The sequence below is a fragment of the Aulostomus chinensis genome, chromosome 14 (assembly GCF_037954235.1).
Source record: "Aulostomus chinensis isolate RoL2024-O1b breed Wild chromosome 14, RoL_Achi_v1.0, whole genome shotgun sequence".
Lineage (NCBI taxonomy): Eukaryota > Metazoa > Chordata > Actinopteri > Syngnathiformes > Aulostomidae > Aulostomus > Aulostomus chinensis.
The window spans coordinates 14,491,914-14,518,861 of NC_141333.1; the positions used below are offsets into that span (position 1 = coordinate 14,491,914).

The window sequence follows — 26,948 nt, forward strand, 5'->3', positions numbered from 1 at the left end:
GGAAGTAAAAACGAAAATAATTTGACAAATCCTGTTCGACAGAAGAAACAAAGGTAAAATACAAACTGAACAAGTAATTCTGCAAGAAACAGGTAGGAGAACACAAGTGAAGGAAGGGACTGAATGGATAAGACGGACTGGGAACAGGGTTAACTGGGCAAACTGGGAATTAAAAGAGTAACTCAAGAGTTCACTCAAAAGTGCAAAACCGAAATAAGAATTCAAAAGTAAAAATCATGACGGTTCAGACAACTGTGACAGTTTATGTCTGCGGTCAAATTATTACGGTCCACGTAAACACAATCATTTATACATCATAAAACATTATTTTGAATTTCATTTCAACAAACTGCGATATACAGGTACCTATAAATGTTGATATGAATAATATTTGTGGTTTAGAAATGTTGATATGATAAATATGGTTGGATAGAAACATATAATTTTATTTTGAACCCTGAGAAAAAAAACAGTTTGATTCAATGGTGCTGGAAATATTACATTTAAATAAAGAAACTTCATAGGGGAGCAGATTGCATGCAGAACCCTGAGGGATTTGAACTTCCTGAATGGCATCTTGTGCTTATTAAGCAATTGCAAATGTCTCACTAGCTTTCAAAGCAAGCAGCAGCATTGACAGAGCCATCAACGTTTGCACATCTGAAAGGTCTTGGCACCATTAGAGTTGTGATACTGGGAGATACAAATCTGCTATGCAGTTGTTTAGCATCCAAACACAGCATCAAGTGACCTCCAGAGTGGAGTGACAATAAACTGGCAAGAAAATAGGAAAGAGGAAGCATCAGCTTATCATTAAGGAATGGAGATGAAGTCACTTTCTTTTGGTTTATTTCATTTTGCACTTCAAGGTAGAGTCCGGAGCAGAGTTCCTTTCATTTTGTGTACCCAACGTTCATTTAAATTGAGCCCCTCCACTCAGGCTCAGTGTATAAACTCCACCGCAGACAACCTGACACATGCTAAACCCGCCGGCTAGGATGCAAAACATCAGCTAGGACAAGCTAAACGCTTGTTCGCACAAGCTAAATGCTTGCTAGGATGAGCTAAATGGCAACTTTTACAGGCTAATCACCAACTAGCACAAACCAACTGTGGGGTGCCAGCCCAAAAGTGATGATTGAGCCAGATTCATTTGCATAATACTACTTTTTTTGCAGACTCTACCTTTAATATTGCATGATTTAGTTTTCAGTGTGTTTATAACCCAGGTTTCATTGTAGTTGATTCAAAACTGGAACATCATCTTCATCTGAGTCATTAAAAACACATACTCATATCAACATGGCTGAAAGAACAGTAATTATCACCGGGACAAGAGCCCGCTGCTGCATGATGGCAGTAATGTGATGCCAAAAGCTCCTAAAGGGTTTGTCCTAACACTGTCAGAGCTGTCGTGGGGAACTTTCCAAGACAAAATAAAAAGAAACTTCAGGGGCATATCAAGAAAAAATGAAGGTGATGAGTTGTGATATTAATAGCCAAATTATGCTGGTGGGAAATGTCTGGTGGATATGGATTCAGGAACTGCAACAAAGACCACCATTCTATTTGGCCCTGGTCAGCATGCTAGGTGGGTGATCACATGAGAGCTCACACCTGGCAATAGAATACACCTCCACATGTCTCAAGTCAGCACTAAGGATTGGATCGCACTTCACTTCCTGGCTTTAGACACAGGAGAAAGCCGTGCACTTCTCGTTCCTGGTGAAAATGCAGAGTTGCAGGAGAATTAAATCACCCCCAATGTTTTATGCACTTGTTATAGCAGGATCTGAGAGATTAAAATGTACTGTAAATCTGTATTCGGGTAAAGTTTGTTGTAGCGAGATTCATAATCTGTGCCCACAGGTCTTAAAATTGAGGGTGTGTTTTATTGTCTGCATTGTCTCTGGACAGAGATGATGTTCTTTGGTTTGCAATGGCTCAAAGGAAAGATGCTACTACTCACTGAGCAGCTTTCTGGAACCTAACAAACTTGTGGGCACAGGCTCCACAACTGTGGTCCTGGATTATGAATGAACAAAACCAGGAATACACACTTAAAACAGCATGGAGAATAATATTGTAAGTAAGGGTCAGAGGTCAGCAGGATGGACTGGGTTCTTCGACACTTTGTTCCTATGTGAGTTATGTGGACAGAATTGAGTCTTTTTGTTGTTGCCATATTCCTGCGTGTTTTACCCAGAAATAGATGGAACCCTTCGTCTATATTACACCTAATTTTACACACGCCAGCAAGTGTTGTGTGCATTTTAGGCAGTTTTAATAAAAAATTAAAAATGCACTTTTAATAAAGCAGTTCAGTGTCTCTAGATTAGGCAGCATGAAATCTCTAAAACGGGAAAACGGATGAAAAGAGGTGTCCCATTAATGTCAGAGTGTGTACCAAGGAGAGCTCGAGGGCAACAACAGCTCCCCCACTGTAGAGATTTGACTACGGAAGATTTGCCAAAGACAAGTAGCTCCTTATGAAATAATATGCTTCCGACTGTGAGGCTCATGCTTGTCATTTGGCAGAACTGCCTTCTTCATCACAGCGCGGCAGGATGCTGACATTCACACCACGGAGCGAGTGTGATCAGCTCTCACCCAGGCAGATGAAAAGTGGTTTATATAGAAACTGTGAGTCAGTTTCATATGGTTGCACCTGGCGACAGAATATGGTGAAGACCGAGTCGCATTACACCCAGTGAGCCTCAGTAACAAGGGCAAGTTTCACTTCCTTTTGAATTGAATCACCTTGTTTGCTTCAGATATTTTTGTCTGTTTCATGTCTGGTCACAGTAGACTGAGTCCGACCTTTTTAATACTCATGTTGAACATAGTCACAGTTGTTTATTAAACTACCGTAGCTTTTTCAAGCTTTAAACCTAAAAGAGATGGTTCAAAGTGGACTTGAGAGCACATACACCGCTGACTCATGTTCTTCACCTGTCTACTTTAGCTTTGATGAAAGTGGTGGCTCATTAAGTTTCTAACAATGGGAGAGGAAGCAAGAGAGTGTCTGGACATATCACAATCTAACAACCATCATCTTCTCCACAACCTCTGTAATGCTCTCCAGTGTGGTTTTGATTTTATGGGTGTAATCACAGGACATTACTGAGTAATTTTATCTTCGAACGCTGATATTGATGAGCAGATGCGGCTCGCAGCAGTGGGCTCACGATGGCATTTCTCTCTCCTCTCTGCTTCAGGACCTCGTACTGTCTCAGGGAAGCAGAGAAGGCAGGGAAAAGCATTACTAACTAAAAATAAATACCAGTATTTTTGCAGTTTTGTACAACAAAGGGGCGCGGCGTTATTTCATTGATGCACCTGCACCTGATTCGTCCCTCCTGTCCTGCAGCTGCACCTCAGAGATCAGCACTGTACATCTCAAAGTAGTGACGGACCCCCAGCAGGTGAAAGGTCACATTGAACGCACAACACAATAAATCTGTGATTTATTGTTGCGGTTCTATTGAACTGAAGTATTTCAGCTTCATACCTGAGGAGGCAGAGGCAGAAAAATAAACAATACACTCCTCTAGCGAGGCAATTAATGATCTTTTTCTTTCTCAGTTTAATTTTTGATTCAAGGTTCAATCTATTCAATCGGTTCTATTGAAAAATAATTTAAAAAATACCACTTGTGAAATTTCAGGGTTCGAGATGTTGATAGTGTCAGATGATAATTATAATTACAATATTAGATTACTAGGCTTTGTCTTAACTGCTGTGTATGTTGAGTGGGAGGTATCACTCTCATTTAAAATGGAAACACATCCTTTTACTTCAATACATATGACTCAAACTGGTGCATTAAAAAGTATTATTCTTTCACTGAAATTCCCCGTTACCAAAGTTTATTATGTTCAAATATTGAGCGAAATGTAAAAGTACAGTGCGACCAAAGTTTTAAAATGTGGAAACGATGAGCTGATGCAATTCCACATTAACATTTTTCCCTGACACTTCGTCAGCCATGGTATTTAAATTAAAAGCAAACTGTACTTTCATATAAATTCATTTGGAAGTAAAACTTTATGACTTTGACTGAACTATGTTCCGAGATGTGTACTTAATACGTTCACTTAAAGCAACGTTTAGCTCAGATTAACAGTTTTAACATCAGTTTGACGATGTGAATAAGTGTGCCACTTTCATTTAATGTCTGTTCCTGCATGTGTAATTTCAACGGGCTGCAAAAATCCCGCTCACCTCTCATACACCCTTCCTGCACCGGCAGCAAACTCAGAATTCTCAGCACAGAAAAGAACAGGACATTTATAGAATAAGATATAGCGAGAAAAATAGAGAGAGGAGGCCCTGCCACTGCAGCTTGTGGGACGCGAGAAACTGCATTTTAACACAAACACGACTAGCGTGGGTCTAGACCGACAGTCGCGGCAGTGAGATCAATTGTGAGCATGTCACAGTAGAACCAAAAAAACAGTTGTTAAACTGGTACTGAGACATGTTTTTGGTCCCGTCTGTTTTAGTCTCACTGTCAAAATGAGCTGTTTCACTGAAATTCACGTTATTAATAGTGCAGTACTCTGCTAAATCTCAGATTAACAGATTAGAACGTGACAGTGTCCTTTATTTTATCACTTGTAAGGCAAAGATTGCCTATAACTCCACCGAAGGATCGACATCATATTTGAATATGCGTACTTATTCATCAAGAACACGCACAGGTAGACAAAAGAATGCATCAAGCGAAATATTTGATCGCCTCGTGGATCACGACAGGAGACATCCGAGCTCTTGACACCTCATTTTATTGTCCCAACATTCAAAAGTACAAATAATTCAAACACAACAGTTTTATGAAAAAGAAAAAACAAACATTTACAGCAAGATTTTTATTTTTGTTTCCAGTTTCAGAAATGACCTAAACTAGCAAGGATAACATGAAGTCATTCATCGCAGTAATTGGATTAATAATAAGAATAAGAATACTAAGAATAATAGCAATAATAATCATAATAATCATCATTGATAATTGTTAAGTAATAACATAAGCAGGAGAGAGTAGAGAGAGCCGCGGTCATGAGGCCCTGTGAACATTTTTTCGTCTTTTTTGTCTTTAAGGATTTTGTTTATAGATTTTTCAGATAGTAAACAAACACGTCTCAGGAGGAAAATGAAAGACAAGAAGAGCCTAGTTCCTCTGTTCACCTTCCCTCCTCCACTACTGGCTGCGTTGTTCCTACTGGCAGGCTGCCACTATAAGGCGCTACAGGGGATGGTGTGAGCCATCGGGGTTGGACATAGAGCGAGGTGACGCAGCCCCATGTTTCAAACACCCTGACATGCACACACATTCATACACACATCCTCACCACACACACACGCATACTGATTTTTGTCAACAATCGCATGTGCTATCACTGTCGCACACACACGTACAAGCACTCAAGGGAGATACATATGCACTGAACACACTTGAATCACACATACATACACACACACGCACGCACAATCACAAAAACGTACATATAAACACTTATGGATCCACACAAACAAACGTATGAGAACACACGCACATATTACATAAAGGGACATGCATACAAACATGCACACATGCTCGCCCGCACACACGCACGCACACACGCACACACACACGTGCACACAGGGTTTAGGCGGAACACAGGCACGCTTTGTAAGAGTTCAAAAGTCATACAGTGTAGGAAATTAGTTCACACATCAGAACAACATTCTACTGGGGTCGTTGCATAATTCAAGCTCCCGACGGCAGCAAGGAGCATGACGGGGTCTGGTCGGTTGGTTGGTTGGTTTCCGTAAATGACGTTAGAACACTATGTGAACGGATGGTGTAGCTGACGACTGGAATAATGGTGATGATGTCAGATGACCCGGCCTGTCAGATGAGTGAGGTGTGAGAGAGAGGATGCGAGCATGCGTCTGAGTGTTTAAAATGCTCTCCACACACCTCCTTCATGTTTTCAAGTCTTAATAACAAACAAAAAGAATCCAATTCCATATATTTATACGTCTGGAACCATTCCCTTACCTTTCACCTTTCAAAATATATAATATATTTCATATTAGAGTATATAAAATATAGAATTGGTACAATCCTTTTTCATACCTCCAGAGTACTTCTTAAGTATAGCAACAACTGTGGTAAATAACAGTTGGTGTGCAATGGTAAGAATTTTTAAAGATTTGTTGGTATGCAATTTGAAAACATGATGTATATCTTTAAAAATAAGTTTTGACTCTCAAAGTGATTTTTTTTTTTTTTTTTTTTAGACCAATTTAGTCCAGTGCAATGAATGACCCTCAAACAACAATGGGCATTTGTGTTCTTTAAAATGTATCTGCCCAATCCTCCAATAGCTGAATGTTACATAAAATGTTTTACTGAAAACTTAAAACTATGCTTTCAGACCCACATTTTTGCATAAGGTTTCATCACAAAGCGGTAGTAAGTGGAGGGAGGGTGTGGACGGAGTGGCTTTTTAGAACTACACAAACTTATCACAGGTTATATTGAACCAGAACGACTGTTTATAACATTCTATTAAGACTAAACTTTATTGAAAAAGATCTAAAGAGTTCATTTTAACAAGACAAGAAAAAAAGCAATAGCAAATTTAACTATTAACTAGGTTATGCATAGCGAGTAACTGTTTCTAGTAATAAGGGAAGAGCGTCCCCCAACCCTCCAGACATTTTTTTCAGTTTTCTTGACTTTTAGATTTTTTATATTGTAATTTTGATATATTGGTACAAAGCACAAACGTACTAAAAGTTCTCTCAGTGCAGTGGACTACTGGAAGAGCCTCTCCACTAGTCGCTTTGTTCCCTTTTGCTCAGAAACGCCCCCCTCCCTGTACCAGAATCACGCAAATACACAGACAATGAAACAAATAAATACATAAATACACAGATAAATTAATAAATATAGAATAAATAGAAATAAATAGAAAAATAAATAGTTTAAAAAATAGATAAGTAAACAAACTGCTAAACAAATACAGTTATATTCTAAGCTTTTTGTTCGGTTTCTTTTGCCGCGGTAGGTAAACTGAAAAGTTAATCCAAATCTTTTTTTTTTTCTCCACAAGCAACATGACAACAATTTAACAGTTTCCTCACAAGTTTTTCTAAGTAACTGAACCACCACTTCATAATAAGTTGTCATATGAAAAAGACAAGCTCAAACAAAAGAACAGTGACAACTCAGATAGTACAGTAGATATTGTAAAACAAATGTAGACTATATATATATTTATATATATCATCTATTTGTACACAGCAAATAAGGACACAGTTGTCATAGATCCTTTTTAAGGAAACAAATATCTAGACTAACAGAACTAGCTAATCATCATTAAGTTTTGACAAACGTTTCACGCTCAGCAAGTAACTAAAAAAGTCAGCAAGCCAAACAAACAAACAAAAAAATAGAAGTACAAAATAAAAAACTTTGTTCAGTGATTCTTACAAGGCCCAAATTTGTTTATCTGGCTAGTCAGCAAAGAAATACTTTCACCAGACGTCTGGGCCAACAATAAACAAATATTAAACAAAGAACAGCAGCTCAATTCAATGCCAACATCGAAGTATTTTTTTCTTTAAACAACACATAGAACAACAAACTTGGATATTTAAGATATGTGAATAATGTAGTATAGCACCTACTGTTGATCGCTAAAGGAAGTTCTTCTCAAATGTTAGTACACAAATGCAGAGCAAAGAAAATGATATAATGTATAGTATGCTTCTAAATGGATAGATGTGCATATATCTATTTACTGATATCCCATATGGACCGATGAAGGAAAACAGGAAAATAATCGGACAAAGGGTCTTCTTGCTTTGGGCTCTGGACTATAAGGATGTTAGGCCTGGGAAAGACCCCTCTCCCTTCCCTTTTGGGTATCGCTGTTGAATAATTACGCACTAGTACATATGTGAAAAATTACCAAAATCACCCGCCTCAGTTTGCATTCCTTTTCACAAAACCTTCCATCTACAAAATCGCTACCAACTTGGAGTCCCCAAAAAACAAACAACCTCTGATCCTATAAAGTACCATGGCAGAACGACAAGACAAGGTGGTGCCCCCCCCTCCCCAGTTAGCCAGTCAAAATATTTTTCTCTTTTTTCAAATCCAGATTCTTGTAAAAATTCTTCAATAATTATTATTTTAATTATCATTTATAAAAATAGATCTTCTTTCTCTTTATTTTTATCTTTTTCTAAACGCATTTTTTTCAAGCAAAGAGATCTTCTCTTTGGCAACAGTGTTATTTTTTTTTTTCTTAAATTACTGAACGTGTCATCAGGAAAGCTAACCCATCCCCTCCCTCACCCCATCTCCCTTAACCCCAGTGAGGAAAGACGTTATGTTTTGTTTGCGATACAAAACAAAAACAATGTTAGAAATTCTTTTTTTTTCTACATCAGAATTAACTGGGATCCAGGGATCCCGTTTATAATCAATAAGGGGAAGTTTTTAAGACAGACTAAAAATGAATGAATGGTTCACCAATTTAAAAAAGAGCCCCCTCCCTTTCACAGACGGGGAGGTTTATAATACTAACGACAGTGGATCCGGATATACAAAAGAAAAACAAATCCTGAATCAAGACAGAGAAAAGGTTTCAATCTAAAAAGGACATTCTCTTCTCTGAAATTAGGGGATACAGGGATTTGCTACTGTTTACACAGAAGAGAAAAATCATTGGAACAACCACAACGAACAGAAAGAATATACAACAAAGAGAAGCCTGCTTTATCACAGGAACTTCCAAAAAACTCATGAACATTTTCTTCATTTCATTTTTGTAATACTTAGGCAACATTGGCTTATAGGTCCAAAGTTATAATATAAGCCATTTCTAGTTCAATTTGTTTGATGGTTCGTCAGTTGCTTTATGTTCCAGTTGGACTTTGCTGTGTTGGATGGCTGTAGTTGGGTGGTAGTGGTGGTGACTTAAGGGGCTAAGGGACGAGAGGAGGTGGAGGTGGGGGGGTGGGGGGCAATTTTGGATTGGGCAGAGTCGCGGGGCAACTGCTTCTACCTGTTAAAGTTCAGGACTTGTGTGTCTTGTTAGTCTTGAAGGAGACTTGCAAGACACGGTCGCCCAACCTGTAGCCGTTGAGACTAGCGATGGCCATGGCAGCCTCATCGTAATTCGTCATGGTAACGAAGCCGAAGCCTTTGCACTTGTTGGTGTTGAAGTCACGGATGACTTTGACATTGTTGACGGCGCCGAACGGGCCAAACAGCTGCCAGAGCACGCTCTCATCTGAATCTGGAGACAGGTTGTAGACGAAGATGCACCAGCCAGTACCGGTGTGGCCCGGGATGTTCATACCGACCAGACTGGTCATGCTGTCGATGGTGATGGGAGAAAACCTGAGAGGGAGAAATGGAGGGAAGACAGAAAGAAGGAAAGAGAGAGAAGAGCACTTTTTAAACGAACATGTTAAGGCACACACTACTACTGTAGCTACCGTGCATGAAATGGTTATAAACCTGTAAAAAACCCTAGCTTTATCTTCTTTTTTTGACAGCAAATTCTCCTCGAAAGCCTGCTGTGATGACACTCACCTGCATGTCATACTAAATAACAAGCTTAAAATCTGTTGAAATATGTACAGTTTACTGAGCAAACCACAAACATTCACCTCTATGATGCACGGACGCTTATTCTATGTGCACGTTTACATCTAGATGCATGAGTCCGTATGTGCGCGTCTGCCTAACGACTAAATCCTCCCTGAGCTCCTCAACTGTGAAAGGCCTCCTGTCAGGAATGACGAAAGCGTTGTGCGCTGGGCTACATTTCTGCTGAAGGAGATGCAGACGAAGGTTTCTCTTTGTGTCCTTGAGTGGCTCCTTTACGAGCTAAATTGCAGAAAGTTGTTGAATTAAACCGTTGCTAGAAATTCATCAAAGATCATGCACCAGCCTGTTAAATCTGTTCTCATTCGCCTCATAATCTTCTCCTTTTTCTTGTGATGCAAGAGATTTGAATCCTCAGTTGACTTCACTTAATTGCCTTTCCGCTCAAAGGAAAGGGGAAAGGGAAAAAAAAAACACTTTTAAATAAAAGGTAAATGAGATAAAAAGGTTCATTTCTTATGCCACCTCTCTTCAAGAAACAACTATAGGCATTATTGGGTGTGCTTTAATTGAGATTTCCGCTTTGCTGCAGCTGTCTCAGAGACGGCTGCTTTTTTAAGGAGAGGGAGGGAGGAGGGAGAGAACTAAATGGAAAATGGAAGCACTTTACAGCCCAGTGGCATTAAGGTACAAAGTGTATTCCTCCCACTCTTCCCACAGTCTGCAGGGTGTTCTGCTCTGTTCTATTGCAGAGCTTGTGGCACTGATCGATAGCGCTGCTTGCTGCTCAGGGCCCCCACACCTATCTCTCCAGCGACTATATATGGCCAGCAATCACTACGACCTTCCTGCATGACTTTGATCATGCACAGCCTGCTTTTGGCCGCTGAGGCTGCTGTAGACGTCAATGCGACGACTTAGAATGGTTGAATCACCGACTTCAAGGGCTTACAATAAAGATTGGACTTTTCTTGATAAAGGTAAGTGCCATGGGAGTGTAAGATAAGCAGATTAAAGGCCTCCTACTATGCACCTATCTCTATGATGAAGGTAAAACAGATGATGGTATCTGTTTGATTGAAATATACTCTTATTCAAATTCACAATCGGCTGTTCTGGTACCAATCTCAAACACTTCTAAAGCACAAAGAACAATAGTGCCGCAGGAATCACGCATTTCTGTAGACCAACCCAGAAGTTAGCATCACCATGGATTCCCTCCATTAAAAGCCAATGGGATAACATGCAGTCGCTAAATATATAAAACTTTGAACGATCGATGCCACGGACCCATTACTTCAACATCAACACAACCAGTTTTGTGTTTCTGTTTTTGGTGTGATGATGTTTAACGTCCGTAACAACTTATGTAGTCCCAATTAGCCACTTGTTAGCAACTGCCACTGTAAACATACATAAAAACATAAAGAGTGGGGGATTTTAATGTCGTATTTCACAAACAAAATGTTAAAATATATTAAGCTTGTTATACCAACAGACATAACTTCAGGCATTTAACCGAAAACCAATAAAAAAAAAACAACTAATGTTGACGTCAACATGAAGGAAGCAACAAAGCTGACTTATTTCTTGGTTTTTCCTGCACCACTCAATTAACAATCATAATAACTATAACAATAAGGATGTGAGCAGCCACATGGATGAATGATAACATTCTGTATACAGTAGCGCCAAAAATGTACCGCTCACTCTCACTGTGTGGCACAGCGATGTCTTTTTCCTAAACTGTTTTGTTAAAAATAGAATAAATATGAGCTTCATCAAAGTTGTATCCGGTGGTTCTGGCATGCCAAATGTTTCTCTTTCTGTTGTTTCTCATCTACACGGCCTCACTGTCGCTGCAGCTTGAAGCATCAACAGGCTCGGTCATGTCCAGGCACTGTTTGTCATGCTCAGCAGCATTCAGGCCTCTGCTGCTCCTTATAATAAACTTGGGTGCTACTGTAGTAAGGCTCGAGTGTGGGAGGGACAGTTTGGATGCTAGCTAACACCGATACTGTGAGGACGTGAAAATCAGTGTGCCTGTGTGTGCATGTGTGTAAATGTGCATGCGAACATACCCGTAAGAGTGGGACCAAACACTAAGCAATGTTACAGATGAGACTCGTGGTTGCATAGCAACAGTGTTAGCTGACCAGATATCTTTTCTGCCCTTTCTAAAGCCATCCGTTTCTAGCTCTTAACACCTTTCTTCTCTTTCCCTCGGAATAATAACCTCAGATCCCTGACAAGCACTTCCAACATGATGGCATGCTACACCTTCTGGATCTTTGATTCAGGCAATATTTTTTTCTTTAGAAAATTATTTAAACAACAGAAGGAAGACATTGGGCTTATTTGAAATTGAAGGTTAGACCAGTGAATACCAAGATACATCACTATCACTGTGTTACTCTATCCCTGATCCCTGCTTATGATAAAAGTATTCCTTTATCGGAGGCTAAGCTGACTTCAGATGGTGTCCCCTGTGTTTGGAACATGCAGGATGCCACCATCAGCACATGAAACATCCATCACCACAGTGACTGCTGCTCTGAGTTATGTAACACCTATGGTAGCGAGAAAGCAAAATGAAACATGGAGGCGAAAGGAAGGAATTCGAGCAGAGCAGAGCAGTGCTGAGCAAAGCTGGAGCTGTCTGCAGTGAAACAACATTTCCTGTTTCCAGCGAGGATCCAGGTTCATCCAGCCTCATCGCTTGTCCTTACTAAGCAAAGTCTAATCACAGCTAGAGCTGCCCAAAGGGGTTAAAGGCAATATAGAATTATGACATGGCTTCTGCTGTACATATGTAAAACTATCACCCAGAGGATTGTGTGCCTAGTAGATCATGTGTTTCAAAATTTATTTTATTCGAATAATGTGAAGAAAAGTCCAGTAATATCAAAGAAATAGTTTCAGTATTTATTTCTGAAGCCTCCCTAAGCTAGGAGGACTCTATAGCTGCAGAGTGACAAGGCAGGAGAACCTGAATCCAGTAGAAAATAAACCCAAAAAAAAAACCAACAAAAAAAAAAAACACACCTAGAAATCAGGAACTTTAAACCAGGGAACAAAATCCATTGTGTACACAGAAACAACCCAAAAACAATCCAAACAACACCAGCACTTGTCATAATCAAAACAAAGTAAATCCATCACCACTGAAAACAAAGACTGATTGTTTTCTTTTTTTTTTAATACACCTTAAGGGGTTGGTAGGATTTGGAAACCAACTAAAGCTGACGAGGAAAAAAAACAAAACAAATCACAAAATGCAATTAACCTTGAACAAATTGTCAAATGGAAAGTGACTGCAAAAATACAAGGAAACATAAACTAAAGAAAAAAAAAAACAGAAAAAAAGAATATTGAAAAAATCATTGAGTCAACATGGACATCTGGCATTGGGTGAAGTTTTTAATTACCTCTTTACGCCATAGGCCATATTAAGCAAATTGTCCAGCCTGTAAAGAGAAGGAGGGTTCTGGGGTTAATGGTGGGCAGATGGTTGACTCACTCAATGGAACTAATGTAAAGTCCCTGTAGGAAGTGCATGGTCCTCCTCACTCAAGAACAAACAAACCCATCTGTAGTTGGCCCATTACACTGAAGAGCCCACCAGAAAATACTATCATCGCTTCATGAACCTACAGTACCATCAGTATGGTCGTCACTGTGATAGTTCGCAGGCTTCAGCATAGCCCCCGAATTAGCTAATGCCGCAGCATATTGTGATCACCACAAGTGTGACTGTTTTGGACTGGTCACAGGGCTGCGGCTTAGCATGGCACTGGGCTATAGGAAGATGCTGGGCTAGCTTTAGGGCTAAGTAATGGCAAATCATGCAAAAGGAAATTGCATGGGGGTATCTGTATCATTTATACAACCACTTTGATGGTGTATTAACACATGGAGGTTAATGAAAGTTTGTTTTCATAAAAATTGTCTCTGTTAGGAGAACACCTGAGATGACAGGAAATGAAGTAAATGGTCTGAGTTCTGTCAGTGTAATGGTTTGGCATTTGGATGATGGTGAGCGAGAGAGGCAGTGATGAGGTGGACCAACAACAACGACAACACCACCAACAACAAAAAAAACAACAACACACACACACACACACACACACAACATTAAACTAGCCGTGATACTGTGAATGTGTGTATTTGTGGTCAGGGTCAAGTGCTAAAAGGTCAGCTGGAGTGGCTGAGTGTTAGTCAGAGGGCATCGTTTTGCGAAATGTTCTGGTTTCATCTTAATTTCATCGGTGAGTTAAAGCCATTGCAGTAAGCCAGTGTGAGTGTCTATTTATGTATGGCTTAAGAACCCAGCCGGCTGAGTTTGTTTGTGTGTGCGTGTGTTTGTGTGTGTGTGTGTGTGTGTGTGGGGGGGGGGGGGTGGGCTTGAGAAAGCTGTGGGCTGTGTAAAATGTTGGCCTCTTGGATGGATGCAGTCTGCTTGGTGACTCAATGACCTTCATTTCTCACTTGGGTCTGGACTGTCTCATGTCTTATTAACTCCTCTGGCCTAATGGACAGGGGCCACGGCTTATTGACCAACAGCTGGCTGCTGACGCCTCGTTCATCTCGAAAACACTACAATCTTGACTCCAATACTGAGGTTGTTTCCCTTTGTGCGTTTGAGTCAGCAAGCATTTTGACCATCTCAGTTAAACACCAGTATTCCAGGTGATTGAAGTTGGACTTCCCAAAAGCGAAAGTACTGTAACAATTTACACTCGTACTAGTACTGGACAATTATGAAAAATATCTCATTTTGATTATTTATTATTAATATTGTGATTGCAATATGATTTGAAAGATTAGAGGGAATTTTTATATTCACACCATTATTTTTAATTTCATTGAAAACCCAGCTACAGATGATTTTTGTGCAATTTGGCGGGAACGTCTGTCAAACAAAAACATTTTGTTTCGTCTGATGTCGCGTGGGACATCTCTGCACACATTTCACTGAAATTTGAATATATTGCACCTTTTTGTGAACTGTAAATTGCAGTAGTCCCTGGTTCTCACATTTAAATGTATTGGTTATAAAGCGACAGTTCCAGGAAACAAGTCAGATTACTTCAGACCAGCAACATTCACTTAGATTAGATTACTGCAAAGCCTTTTCCTATGAAATTTAACACTGTTTTGTGGATTGGTCACCCGACTTTCCATTGGAATGAGGGCGAGCTGATGATTGATGATTTTCTTTTTTTTTTTTGGTTAACTATCCCTTTAATCTATTTAGCAACTTTGGATTTGGATATTTCTTCGGTAAATTGGAGGCCTACTTATCTTGGTTTTGTCCTAGTGGAGTGTGTCTGAGCTGTGGCAATCTTCTCACTTAACAATACCAAAATATATTTGTATAAATATATATGAAAGCAGCACTAAAACAAAGAGGAAAAGTGGAGAAAGAATATACGGAATCATTAAAGCAGTAATTAGCCCATTACGTGGGAAGGGAACAAGCAGGCTGCTTTGTGGGTAAATGAGTCAATTGGAATGGATGCTCAGAGGAGAGGAGCTCCAGGCCCAGGAGCAGAAAGACATCTGCTGGCCGCTGGGCCGTTGGGCCACAAGAAAACAACCTGCTGCTAACACACTCTCTATCTCTCTCATGTACAAATGCACACTTACGCACGCTCGCCATGCAAACACTCCGCTTTTCACACCGCCTTTCCAATCTCAATACAAACAATAGGGCTTTTGTGCTTTCTCTCAATGCATGTTAATAGAGGAATGGGCGTTTTTGTCTTTTCTTTTCTGTAACAAAAATCTGTTCAATTATAATTGGTTCCTGCCCTGGATATAATAAGGCTAATTTGCTAATTAGTACCATTAGTTAAATCGGAAACGAGCTGGGATGTAGGGCTTGGTGTATTGTGCTTCAGTCGATTATGTTTGCTGCTTGGAGGGGGACCATACAAGCATATTTTACGTTTACTTGTGTTGTAGCAGGCCAGCAGTCACACATGATAGATGTATCTACCACTGAGAAAGAAGAAGGTTTTATTGTCACCAGCCCTGTTTATTTTTATATGTGGATCAATAGTAGGTAGCTCCTTGTTTAGTATGCCAAAGAATTATCAATATCACAATTATCTGTGAATGACATCTGAATTTTGCCATATTTAAAAGTTGGAAACAAAAATATGAATACTAAATATTTTAACAGAAAGGAATACAGTAGAGTGGGGCTGACTGCATACTCTGTTGCATAATAAGTATAAAAATGTCCTTTGAGGTGTTGTCCTCACACGACTGAGGTGAAAAAAGCCAAAGTGTGCATATGGAGCACATTTATATCTTCTAAAGTGTTGGGGTTTTAGTGGGGAGCAAAGAGCAGGAGCACGGGGACACAGTGAGGAAGTGTCCTGTGGTTGTGAGTTGTGATGAGAAGCGACAGCTCTCCTGCGGAGCCTGTAAATTGGCTTGGCGTATCACAGACACACAGCCATGCTACATCGCTCAGGTGTCACACCAGGGAAGCCGCTCCAGAAGAAAAATACCTTCCAAGCTCTGACTTTGATGGAGAGTAAACAGCACAACCGGCTTAGTGTTATTGAAAGAAAGAGGCAATTGTATGAGCACATATTCGCTACACAATTCTGAAACATTCTGGTGGATCAGATGATGGAGCGTAATGTCATAAGATCAGCTTCTCAGTTTTGTTTTGGTTGCAACCTGCACAAGGGAGCCTGAACTACCTCTAGGTGTTGTAAAATATCTTTATTACACAATGAGTCATTACTGAGTGACTGGAAATGACCAGGTAGGGTGCATATTTACAGTATGTCAGCTATATACTGTAGATGTTAGGGGATGGTTGGTGTAATTACTGAGCTGGGCAAAAAAAAAGAAAAGAACAAATTATTTACAAATATATAAACTGAAATCAGTTCAAACTCAAATCATTACATCGACTTTGGCATCACGTGTATTGATTCTCTTTTTCATCCCTGGATTCAAGATTTTTTTTTCTTTAATTATTCCAGTTTTACATGCAAGATCTAACTAAAATACACTTTCAGTGAGTGTGACAAAATAAAGCAGGACTGAAGCATCATGGTTAGAGAGACAAAATTACATTTTTTTTGGTTTGATAAGCAGACATATTTGTAAACATTGCATTTTTTTGTGTTTTTTTTTGCCCAGGCCTCTGATATTTTGAGAAGTGTTGGCAAAATGGCAGGATGATGACATGGAGGGAAATACGTAATTGTGAGCGACAGAACCCCACAGTCTCTTATGAACCGTTCCTCTCTGATCTCGGTGGACCCACACTGTGAGTGCTCACTGGGCCTGATTTACCGGCACCTGCACCAGGTGCAAAACTCACACTGGTTGCCAAAAGGGGAGATATTTGCTGAAATAAATTTTCACAGGAGAAAAGTTGCAACATGGCTGATACGGTATATTGTTATGACTCATGCTCTGTGCGTGTAGGCGTTATATCCCCTGTTTGAACACTGTAAATTGCATTTGTTGCAAATGTTTTCCAAATCAGGCCTGTTGTTTAGCACTGATGTGTTTCCTTGATTAATATTAATTGTCACATAAACCAAGATTTTCTTGGAAATTGATGTTTTTACCTCTCGGGTCATGAAATCTGTCTCATATCCACAAGGATAGCAAACACACTGGCGATGCTAATATTTGAACTGCTAATCTTGAAACAACTGTTATACTACAGAAAACATGAATTTATTGAGACAAATTTTCTAGGAACGCTAGAAATGCTAATCATGCTATTAACCTGGAGCTTCCCAACCTTTTGGGCAGGTGGGTCTCAGGACCCCAAACTTCAGATCTTTCCTATATTCTTACTAATACCATATGTATGGCACTTGTGCTTCATTTTGCTTTGTCACAATATCTTTTGAACAAAAAAAATCAACAGAATAGTTACATAACAACCTTGTCAGTCCCTCTAATCTGCAAATGAATTTCGGCAGGGTCACAAAATGAGCTCTAGGCCAGCCACCGAGGTTGGGAAAGTCTGCATCAGCTATACAAATTTAGAAATACCGACTGGTTCTGTTACTACATTGACTGAACCATTTATTTTCTGCCCCATTTTGCCAGTTCCAGTACGAACCTGAACCTCTGAGCCTGGTGGTGGAGGGGGCCTGGGTATCGGCGGTTAGGGGACTGGTAGAGTTGCGACAGGAGGGCTTGGCTGGTCTTCTGACTGGGGTTGTTGGCAAACTTGACCGTTATGGGCTCAGCTGCACCTGATGGCTTCTGTCCATTTAGGCCTTTGATGGCCTCCTCAGCCTCTATCCTCTTATCAAAGCGGATGAATCCCACACCTCGGGAGCCACCTGTGGGGCCAGCAGATCACAAACAAACAGGGGCCCCTTTACTTCACAGGGTTTGAACATACATGATGTATATATGTAAAGATTCAAACATTATTTAAGAGAGAGCTTTGTCACATTTTAACATTTAGATAGCATAGCAGGACAATATGAAGCCATATTATATTTATAAAAAACCCATTTCGTCACCATCTTAAAATAATTGCCTGTCATTTTTTGACAATTGTTTTTGCCTGAATCAACTCTTTATGATGTTTTGTCTAAAGTTATTTGTGTTTTCTGAAAAACTTGGGGAAAAAATGACATAGGTGATTATTTCAAGATGGCAAGGATATCACCCTTGGAGAACATTTTTAAACATTCATGAATAATTAACAAATGTAAGCAAGGGAAATAATGACAATGTGATGTGTTGGTGATCGCTAAGATCACATTTATCTGTGATGGAAGAGTAATAAAACACATCACGATGATCGTGATAGAGAAGTCTGCTTTGTGTTTGAATTGTCTGTTAGTATAGCTACTTTTCTTTTTGTAAAGTTGGTCTTGATCTGAGAAATGCAACAAAGAACATTAAAATAGTTTCAATTCTTTGTTTTACTCTTCTTACTCGTTTTAAAATTTGTACAGGAAATTTTCTTTGTGGTTTTGACATCACTGAGTCCCTCCACTATAATCCCCTGAAGTTAAACGTGCCACATTACAAACAAGGACAGGAGGGTTTGACGAGATGGATGATGGTTCGGACAGTATGATAGTAAAACACACACACACACACACACACACACACACACACACACACACACACACACACTGAGCTTTAAGGGCTTATAGAGTCCATTCTTCCTTCATGCTAGCTCTAGTCAGCCATGCACACACACTCTTTTTACATTGTTCCTGATGACATTTGAGCCGTTTCCTTGGAGACATGTTTTGACTGTCACCTGAGGAACATTTAAAGACATTCTTCCTGGGGGGTCCTTTATTTGTGTTTGTGTCTATGTGAGTGAAGTGACTGTATATGTGTGTGTGTGTGTGTGTGTGTGTGTGTGTGTGTGTGTGTGTGCGCGCGTGTGTGTGTGTGTGTGTATACACACGCGTACTGGTATCTATTAATGGATGCTGTGCCTTGTTTTAATGAGGCTGCCTAGATGGCCCAGAGGATGCTCGCTCAGTGACAGCAGCACTCTGCCAAAGAGACTATTTACATAATACTGTGTGTGCACACAGGCATGTCTGTGTGACTGAGACTGAATAAAAGAGAGGCAGTGAGACAGAGGGAATTTTGTGTTTGAGCATCATTGTGTGCAGTCTCTTTCTCACACATAAAAAGTGCACCTTATTGTTATTCCACATTTTTGTACTTGCCATCCCTCTCCCCATCTCTTTTTTATATTTCCTGTTGGCTTGTCTCATAGTGCTTGCTCTCCAGAATTCTTATTCGGAGAAGCACCTTGACCATTCACTCCCGCCTTTTCTCCAACATGTGTCCGCTGGACACAGGAACACAAGGTTATTTACTTTCCACTCAAGCTTCAACATAAAAAACATACTTTGATATCTTTAAAAAAAATAGAAAATGAACCCAAAGAGAGGTGTATAAAAAATAAGTCTGGTGATTTATTAACTCATTTCCATCACTTAAAAATATTAGATTGAAAAAGATGATCTTACACAGACCTACTGAAGTCATACTACACACAAAACTGGAGTTGTACCTTTTTGTTCAAATCACTTGGAGAATTTAAGAAGCAACTCATCGTCCTGTTGCATGAGGAAATTGGTGAATTTTTTAGTAAGATTTGATTAAAAATCCTTAAGTCCAAATCCAGTTGAAACTATGTTTTTCTACTCATTGAATGTTCGAGCTTCACTCCAGCAAAAGAGAGTATAGTTCTCAGTAACAGTCCCCTGAATAAATAAAGGCTTTATAAAAAGAATAATGTACAGAGAACAGAGTTTGACAATGGAAGACTGTTTTCATTTTCATTGATGAAAGCGTAAACTTTCTGATTTGTGACATCATAAATATTCAGGAAACTGATCCTGGTTCAACATTCAGCATATATAAATATAATACTGATGAATCTCCTATCAAAAACAAAGAGAAGGAGAAATTTTGTGTCCATCAGTTACATGTGAAATACAAAAAAAACATGTCTATAATCATAAATTAATATTTTTGTGTACCTTAATATGTGTGTGAAGGGATATTTAATTATTACTATGTGCCAAATTAATTTTCCATGCACATGGTTGGGATTTATGTAAGACCCAACCTTACCTCACACTCGTCCGTGACCACACACACACACAGACACAAACACACACACACACACACACACACACACACACACAAACACACACACACACACACACACACACACACACACACACACACACACACACACACACAGAGAGACAGATTTCCTTATGCCTGCTGGATGATCTCATTAACTTCAATTCTGTAAATTATTCTGTTTAATTCTCATTCTTACCTTCCCTGGCTCCCCATCCCCTGACAGGCGTTCACAATTTCCCCTCCTTTACTTCCCCCTGTGCCAACTCTGTACCTGTACATTTTAATTAGCTTGTCAGAAGCAGAAAAATAACTATTCTAATGGGATCGACAAGGTGCAAATAACAACCATTACTGTCGCTAGATTTTTTTTTCTTATTTCTATCTTAACCAAGATACTCCTGCTTCCTGTATCTGTCTGTCAACAGTGTTTTCAAAGACTATCAGGGGTGGAGCATGGGCCAAGGGAGGACCCAGTGCATTCTGGGACAAATCTGTATTATGTAAGGAAAAACAGGCACTGTAATAGTGTACCTCCAGTGAATAACTGCAGTTGTCATGCATGTGCTATATGTGAGATGGTAACTAGCTGTTATAGAAGATGAAATCTCTTGCTCAACCTCGCTAACAGGAAACTGCTACTTGCAGGACAATGTGCCACTGTGAGCCACTTCACATTTCCAAGAGCCTTGCTCAAGGGCACTTTGGTGGTAGTTAAGGAAGGCGGTGGAGAGCATTGCTTATTCACTTCCACCTTTGAGATGAGGCGGGAGATGAGGGGACCACATTTGTCCTTTAATCCTCACACTTGTTTGGCCTTGAGCTGCTCCTGGACTGGTTCTGGCTGGAGGGCCTCTAGACTGATGCTCGGCATACAGATAAATGTGTAGCACAAATACACACATGTGCCTACTTAAGTGATGACTTGAAGAGGAAGAAGTGCTATTGAGAACAAGGCGTGAAAAGAGGAGTAAACATGTCCATGACCATTTACTTGTGAGGGACTGCGTGAGAATGTTGGTATCTGCATTAAAGTGTGAAGTGTGAGAGAGAGAGAGAGGCTGAAAATTTCTATGTTTGCACCCATATTTTACTATAAATGTACAACAACTCCTCTTGTCCTTGAGTTTAAACAGCGGCACCTTAAGGATGTGATCCGAGGTTGACCCCATCACTGATTTTACCAGACATAAACTATTGGCACACAAGTGTGATTAACTCTGTTTTTATTTATTCCATCCATACATGCAAGCTGGGGCTATAATATAATAACTCATCTCATGATTGAAGCTGAATCAAGGTTCTTTTGCTTGGACACAGCAGGTGAAGTCAGCGCTCAGTCACAGTTCAAGGTCAGACTGTGAAACACTCCTGCTGTACTATGTTTAGTATCACTGGGGAGGGGGAGGAGGAGGAGGAGGAGGAGGAGGAGGAGGAAGAGGTCAATGTGACTTTGCTGGAGAAATATCCTATAGCGGCTGAAATGTGATCTGACACACAAGGTTGGTGGTACTGCAAACCAAGCAACTTAATCTGGCCACAGTTCTCTTCTGCTTTGCTTTTTTTTTTTTTTTTTAAATCTAAATCAGTTGAGTATGAACTTCCCCATAGATGCAGTGAGGTCAGGTGCTCCATGTCCATATTTCTGAGTAACATGTTCCAAATTTGTCATATCAAATCACATCTTTGAGATGGTACAAAACCTGTGGGCGAATCCCTCTGCCAAGGCCAGTGACATCAGCCAAACACAATGTAAAATAATATATATTTTGCTGTTAAAAATGCTCCCCCCCCCCCCCCCACAAATTTTGTAAATTAAAAAAAAAAAAATAGCTTAAAAGTTTTTTACACAATCCTGCATTCTACCTATCAAAATGGTTTTTGGGCTCCCAGTAGTTCTAAAAGATATCATCAAATCGTTCTGACGGACAAAAATCAACAATGTGTAAGACAGAAAAGGATCTGACTTCATAAAGTTGTCCGTGTCACTCAAGGCACAAGAACATTTGCCTCTACTGAAGACATGCATTTATGAAAACACTCACTCTCTCACACTCACTTTTTTTTTTTTTTTTGAAAAGCGGAGTAATTTCCCTGGAGAGATGAGTACTCTGGGTTTTTAAGTCCAGCTCAAACAGAAATTGAGAGTTTGCTGGATCGCGAAGGTTTTTTTCTGTATGAAACAGGACAGAAAGGAAGGATATGACATTGGGAGGGATTTGACAGGAATGCTGAAAAGTGGGCGTAACCTTGAGTGGGCTAGTTAGGTGGAGTCTGGGTGGTGGAGTTCCTGAAACAATTCTCTGTAAAATGCCTTCTGCATTAGCAAATCCCACTTTCCTTAGCATGAATAAATTCATGCCAGCAGGCCTGCAAGCGGGGTATTTTCAGGAAAGACATGAGGGCACCGTTTTTGATAGCTATCACAAAATATAGCTTCACTTTGACGCATATACACGTTGCTAAAAAGTTCATGTCATAGTATTGACTGGTACATATTTCTTTTAAAAGGAAGAAACACAATAATCGGGTTTTCATACAAAAATACAAACAACTTAATTTTTTGGCTTATATTGTTGAATTAGGCAAACAATGTAAACCAAGAGCTGAACTAATAAAGTTAAAAGGGAAATATTCAGTTTATCAGCACTTTAATTACCATTCGAAATACATAAGCAAAGCGTATTTATAGTTTGGGAAATACTGAAAGTGTGGAACTGATTCAAAACCAAGTAGAACAGTAGAAAATGATAAAGGCACAGCGAAGAATCAGCTTTACTTGACTTTGTCATTATGATTTTACACAGGATTTGCCAGTATCCATTCTGAGGCAGACTTCACCCTGGACGGGTGGCCAGAGGCACCTCTGAGACATGCCGCCCCGGATTTGACAGTAGGATAGGCGATATAATCAGCCTTGATACCAGGAAGAAAATGCATAAACTTTACAGAGCAGTTGGAAGTGAAAAAAAAAACATTGATGAAGCCATATGAACTCATCAAACCCTGAAGTCAGGTTTATTCAGCTCTTGTTAAACATTATAACAAAAACAAACTTCAAATCTATGACGCAAGCCAGTCCAGGGTGTCCGAGCTAATGACTATCCTTTCAACTAGCCCCAGAAGCCTCGGCTACTTATCGACCGCCGGCCAGCCATAAAGGCAACATTAGAGCACAATGTACTTACTTAGGTACAGCAATCCGTCTTTCTCACTCTCTCTCTACCTCTTCTTCTCTCTCTCATTTTTTGCTCTCCCTCTCCTCCACAGTAATCAACAGAGGCTTATGTAACTCTCTCTACCTGTGCTTATCTCTCTCTAACACACACTGACAGGCACATTGGCTGCCTTACTAATAACACGCTACCTCAATCTGAAGGGGGGGTAGAGGAAGAGAGAGGTTGGGGCAGAGAAGAAAGTAAAAGGGGTGGGGAGGGATGGGTAAAGCAGGAATGAAAAGGAGAAGGGCAAAAAGAAGGAGGAACAAAGAGTACAGAAGGAAAGGGCAAAAGAAGAAAAGGTGATGGGAGAGAATGTGAGGAGGTAACAGTGAAAGGACGATGATGGAAGGAAACTGCTATTCTTGCTGGCTCTTGCCCAAACAAAGCCACTCTTTCTCTGTAACCAACTACCATTCCCCCAAACCCTGAATGACTGAAATCACTGCTCCTCTGAGACCAGAGGAGAAGAACAGAGGTGAGGAAGCCTGCTGTTGGCTAATGAAACACGTGCGCGCACACGCGCACACACACACACACACACACACACACACACACACACACACTGTTTCCTCTTCTCTTTCATACATCTAGTACATTATATGCTTGGAAGCAGGCCCTTTCACTCACTGAGATAGACACACACAAATTGATACATACTTTTTTAGACAAACACTTGAAATGTTCTCAGGTGCTCCACTGTTCCATCTCCCATCCTTTTATCGTTTGAGGAGCTATAATGTGCCAACTGTATCAAATGATTAGCCTTGCCTTTCCAAAGGGTTTATAGTATGGCAGAGGCAGAAAGAAAGTCTATTCCTGCTGTCTTCTAATTAGAGAGAGGGGAAAAAATGCAATGTCCTTGTTTTAAGTAACATTAGTGTGCCTAGCTACAGATGGCATTTGAAAAAGTAGCGAGAGGAGAGAGGAAGAGACTTTGAAGAGTGGAGGTGCCCTGTGCTTTAGCCTCTGCCAGAGCAGCGCTTCAACCATCTGTCTGCTTGTGTGTGTGTGTGTGTGTGTGTGTGTGTGTGTGTGTGTGCATGTGTGTGTGTATGTGTGAGCGCAAAAAATCTGTATGTGGTTGTATGTGTGTTGGCTACCACAGAGATGGTGTGCACTTTTAAGATCATAGAGAAACAACACAAGGCAGAGAAACGGGACATAGCACAAGTCAAGAACGCAGTCATCCTCTAAGAGGGTGCACCTCCACGCTGGTTCTACCTTGACCGCTCTGTTCTCTACCACTTGTCAGGCGGCGACCAGGGTTTCAGCATGGCATCAGTCTAACGGGATTATTCAAGGCAAAGAAGGAGGGAACATTTCAATGGAGGGTAACTCCTTTGAGAAAAATTTGAGGTTAAATGCTGAAGCACACCATGCAAACTGGACTGGTCTCAATACCGTATGAAACCAGACACTCTATTTTCATGGTATTAGAAAGACGATAAAGAAAATATTTTTTTGGTATTTTTGTATCCAGTCAGCACAAAGGTGAACAGAGAGAAAAAAGTAGAGGAGATTCTTGTTTTCAATGCAACATAACTGGCATTATCTTTAAACACGGCTGGACTATAAGTGAAAAAGATGAAAAGCACATTATTGAAATCTTTCAATACCTACACATATGACAATATCTGCTGAGGTATGTTACATGTCAGATAAATCAATCCTCACATTGGTTTTGTGTAGTAATGATAAGTGTGATTAGCTAAAAGTGTCATTTTCAACTGATATTTTAAACCATTCACTCTCACAGTCACACCTACAGTCAATTTAGAGTATCAATCAGCCTCGTCCTCTCTTGATGTCTTTGGACTGTGGGAGGAAGGTGGAGTACCAGAGAGAACCCACACAAGAACAGGGAGAACATGCAGACTCCACACAGAAAGATCCCGAGATGGAGCCGGGACTCGAACCTGGAACCTTCTTGCTGGGAGGCTACAGTGCAAACCACTGCACCACCATGCCGCCCCAAACATATCCTTTTATGAGAAATCATACCAGTTGAGTTTTTAGCTTTGATTAAAATAGAAAAATTATGAATCCCATTTCAAGATAGGGTGGCACGGTGGTGCAGTGGTTCGCACTGTCGCCTCACAGCAAGAAGGTTCTGGGTTCAAGTACCGGATCGAGCATGTGATCTTTCTGTCAGAGTTAACTGACTGTAGGTGTGACTGTGAGTGTGAATGGTTGTCTGTCTCTATGTGTTGGTCCTGTGATGGACTGGTGACCTGTCCAGGGTGAACCCCGCCTCTCGCCCGAAGGAAGCTGGGAAAGGCTCCAGCCCCCCCCCCCCCACCCTTAACAGGATAAGCAGTAGAAGATGGATGGATGGTTCAAGATATTTGTAAAAAAAAAAAATTGTAACACAATATAGAAATAGCCCTGCTCTATTTTCAATTATTGACAATGTGGGTGATTTTATTAATAACCACAAACTGTAACTATATATAGTAATGCTACATATAATTATATATAAATTTGTTGCACAGCATGAGTCTTCTCATTCTCATTCAATAACCTGTCCACCTGACAGAGAGTAAATTCTGTCTTTTAGTCAGTAATGTAGCTGCGTAATTACTGAAATCTACTCGAGGGATTCTATTCAATCCATCATGGGCTAACGTAACCAATCAGAGCAACATACTGATGCAGAAGATGAGGTCAGTCGATAGGACATTTACAAACATTTGAACAAAGTTACAACAAATTATGAATCTCAATTGTTACTTTCTGGCCTAGAAAAATCAGTCGTTGTCGCTGGTTGGACACAGGTTACCATGGTAACACATAGTTCATTTAGTTAACATATTGTATCGTCCAATTCTGTTTGAGCTTGTTGTCTATATAATGGATGTCTGCGCAGTGACTCTCACACAACAGGGATACATTTTAAAGCTTCATCATAACGTACACAATTAAGCAGAAATATTACCAACACATCTGCAAAGGTTTCAAACAAAGATGCCTCATATGAGCCAAATTTCAAGGTAACTCAACTCTGACTGAATGTTATTTTGATCAGGAACAACTCTATCTTAGCTCAATACCATATAATTATTATTTCAATGGGCACAATGAACTTTTTTTTATGGCTAACACTGGCAATCACCAACTGGAGTTGCATGTTAGTGTGAATGCCTGGGAGTTGTTACCATGGGAATCAACCTTCCATCCCATGAGAGGAGAATGCAGCTTCAGCCTTTTCACAGCAAATCCTTACACACACACTGAGCAGCAATTTAGTTTCACATCAGAGCCTGTGTTTGTGGAAGTCTGTGAATTGTGTGTATTTGCTCTCATTGAGTTGGTAAGCATTGACCTCTGTTCGCATTCAGGTCTTGGATGACGAAGTAGGAATAGCCCCCTATTGATCCAAAGGGCTCTTGATATTATATCTATTTCAAAATTGAAGCTAACATAAACCAGCTGGCTTCCCTGAAGGTTAAAAAGCAGGAGAGGGAATCCAACATGTACTGCTT

The 26,948-nt window shown here is 40.1% G+C and overlaps 1 protein-coding gene across 8 annotated transcripts in view; it reads right to left on the bottom strand.

Moving 5' to 3' along the window:
- Window positions 1–7,524: 7,524 nt before the first annotated feature.
- The window catches only part of elavl4 (ELAV like neuron-specific RNA binding protein 4), an 85,839-nt gene continuing 66,415 nt past the window's right edge, over window positions 7,525–26,948 (bottom strand). For 7 of the 8 annotated variants that reach the window (XM_086225495.1, XM_086225493.1, XM_086225490.1 and 4 more), the window contains 3 exons: window positions 17,724–17,957; window positions 13,042–13,080; window positions 7,525–9,403 (listed from right to left, as the gene is read on the bottom strand). In XM_086225495.1, the coding sequence (XP_086081621.1) occupies window positions 9,076–9,403; window positions 13,042–13,080; window positions 17,724–17,957 (601 nt within the window). In that variant the 3' untranslated portion in view covers window positions 7,525–9,075. The remainder of the gene's footprint in view (window positions 9,404–13,041; window positions 13,081–17,723; window positions 17,958–26,948) is intronic. The other variant, XM_086225489.1, reaches the window with a different exon arrangement.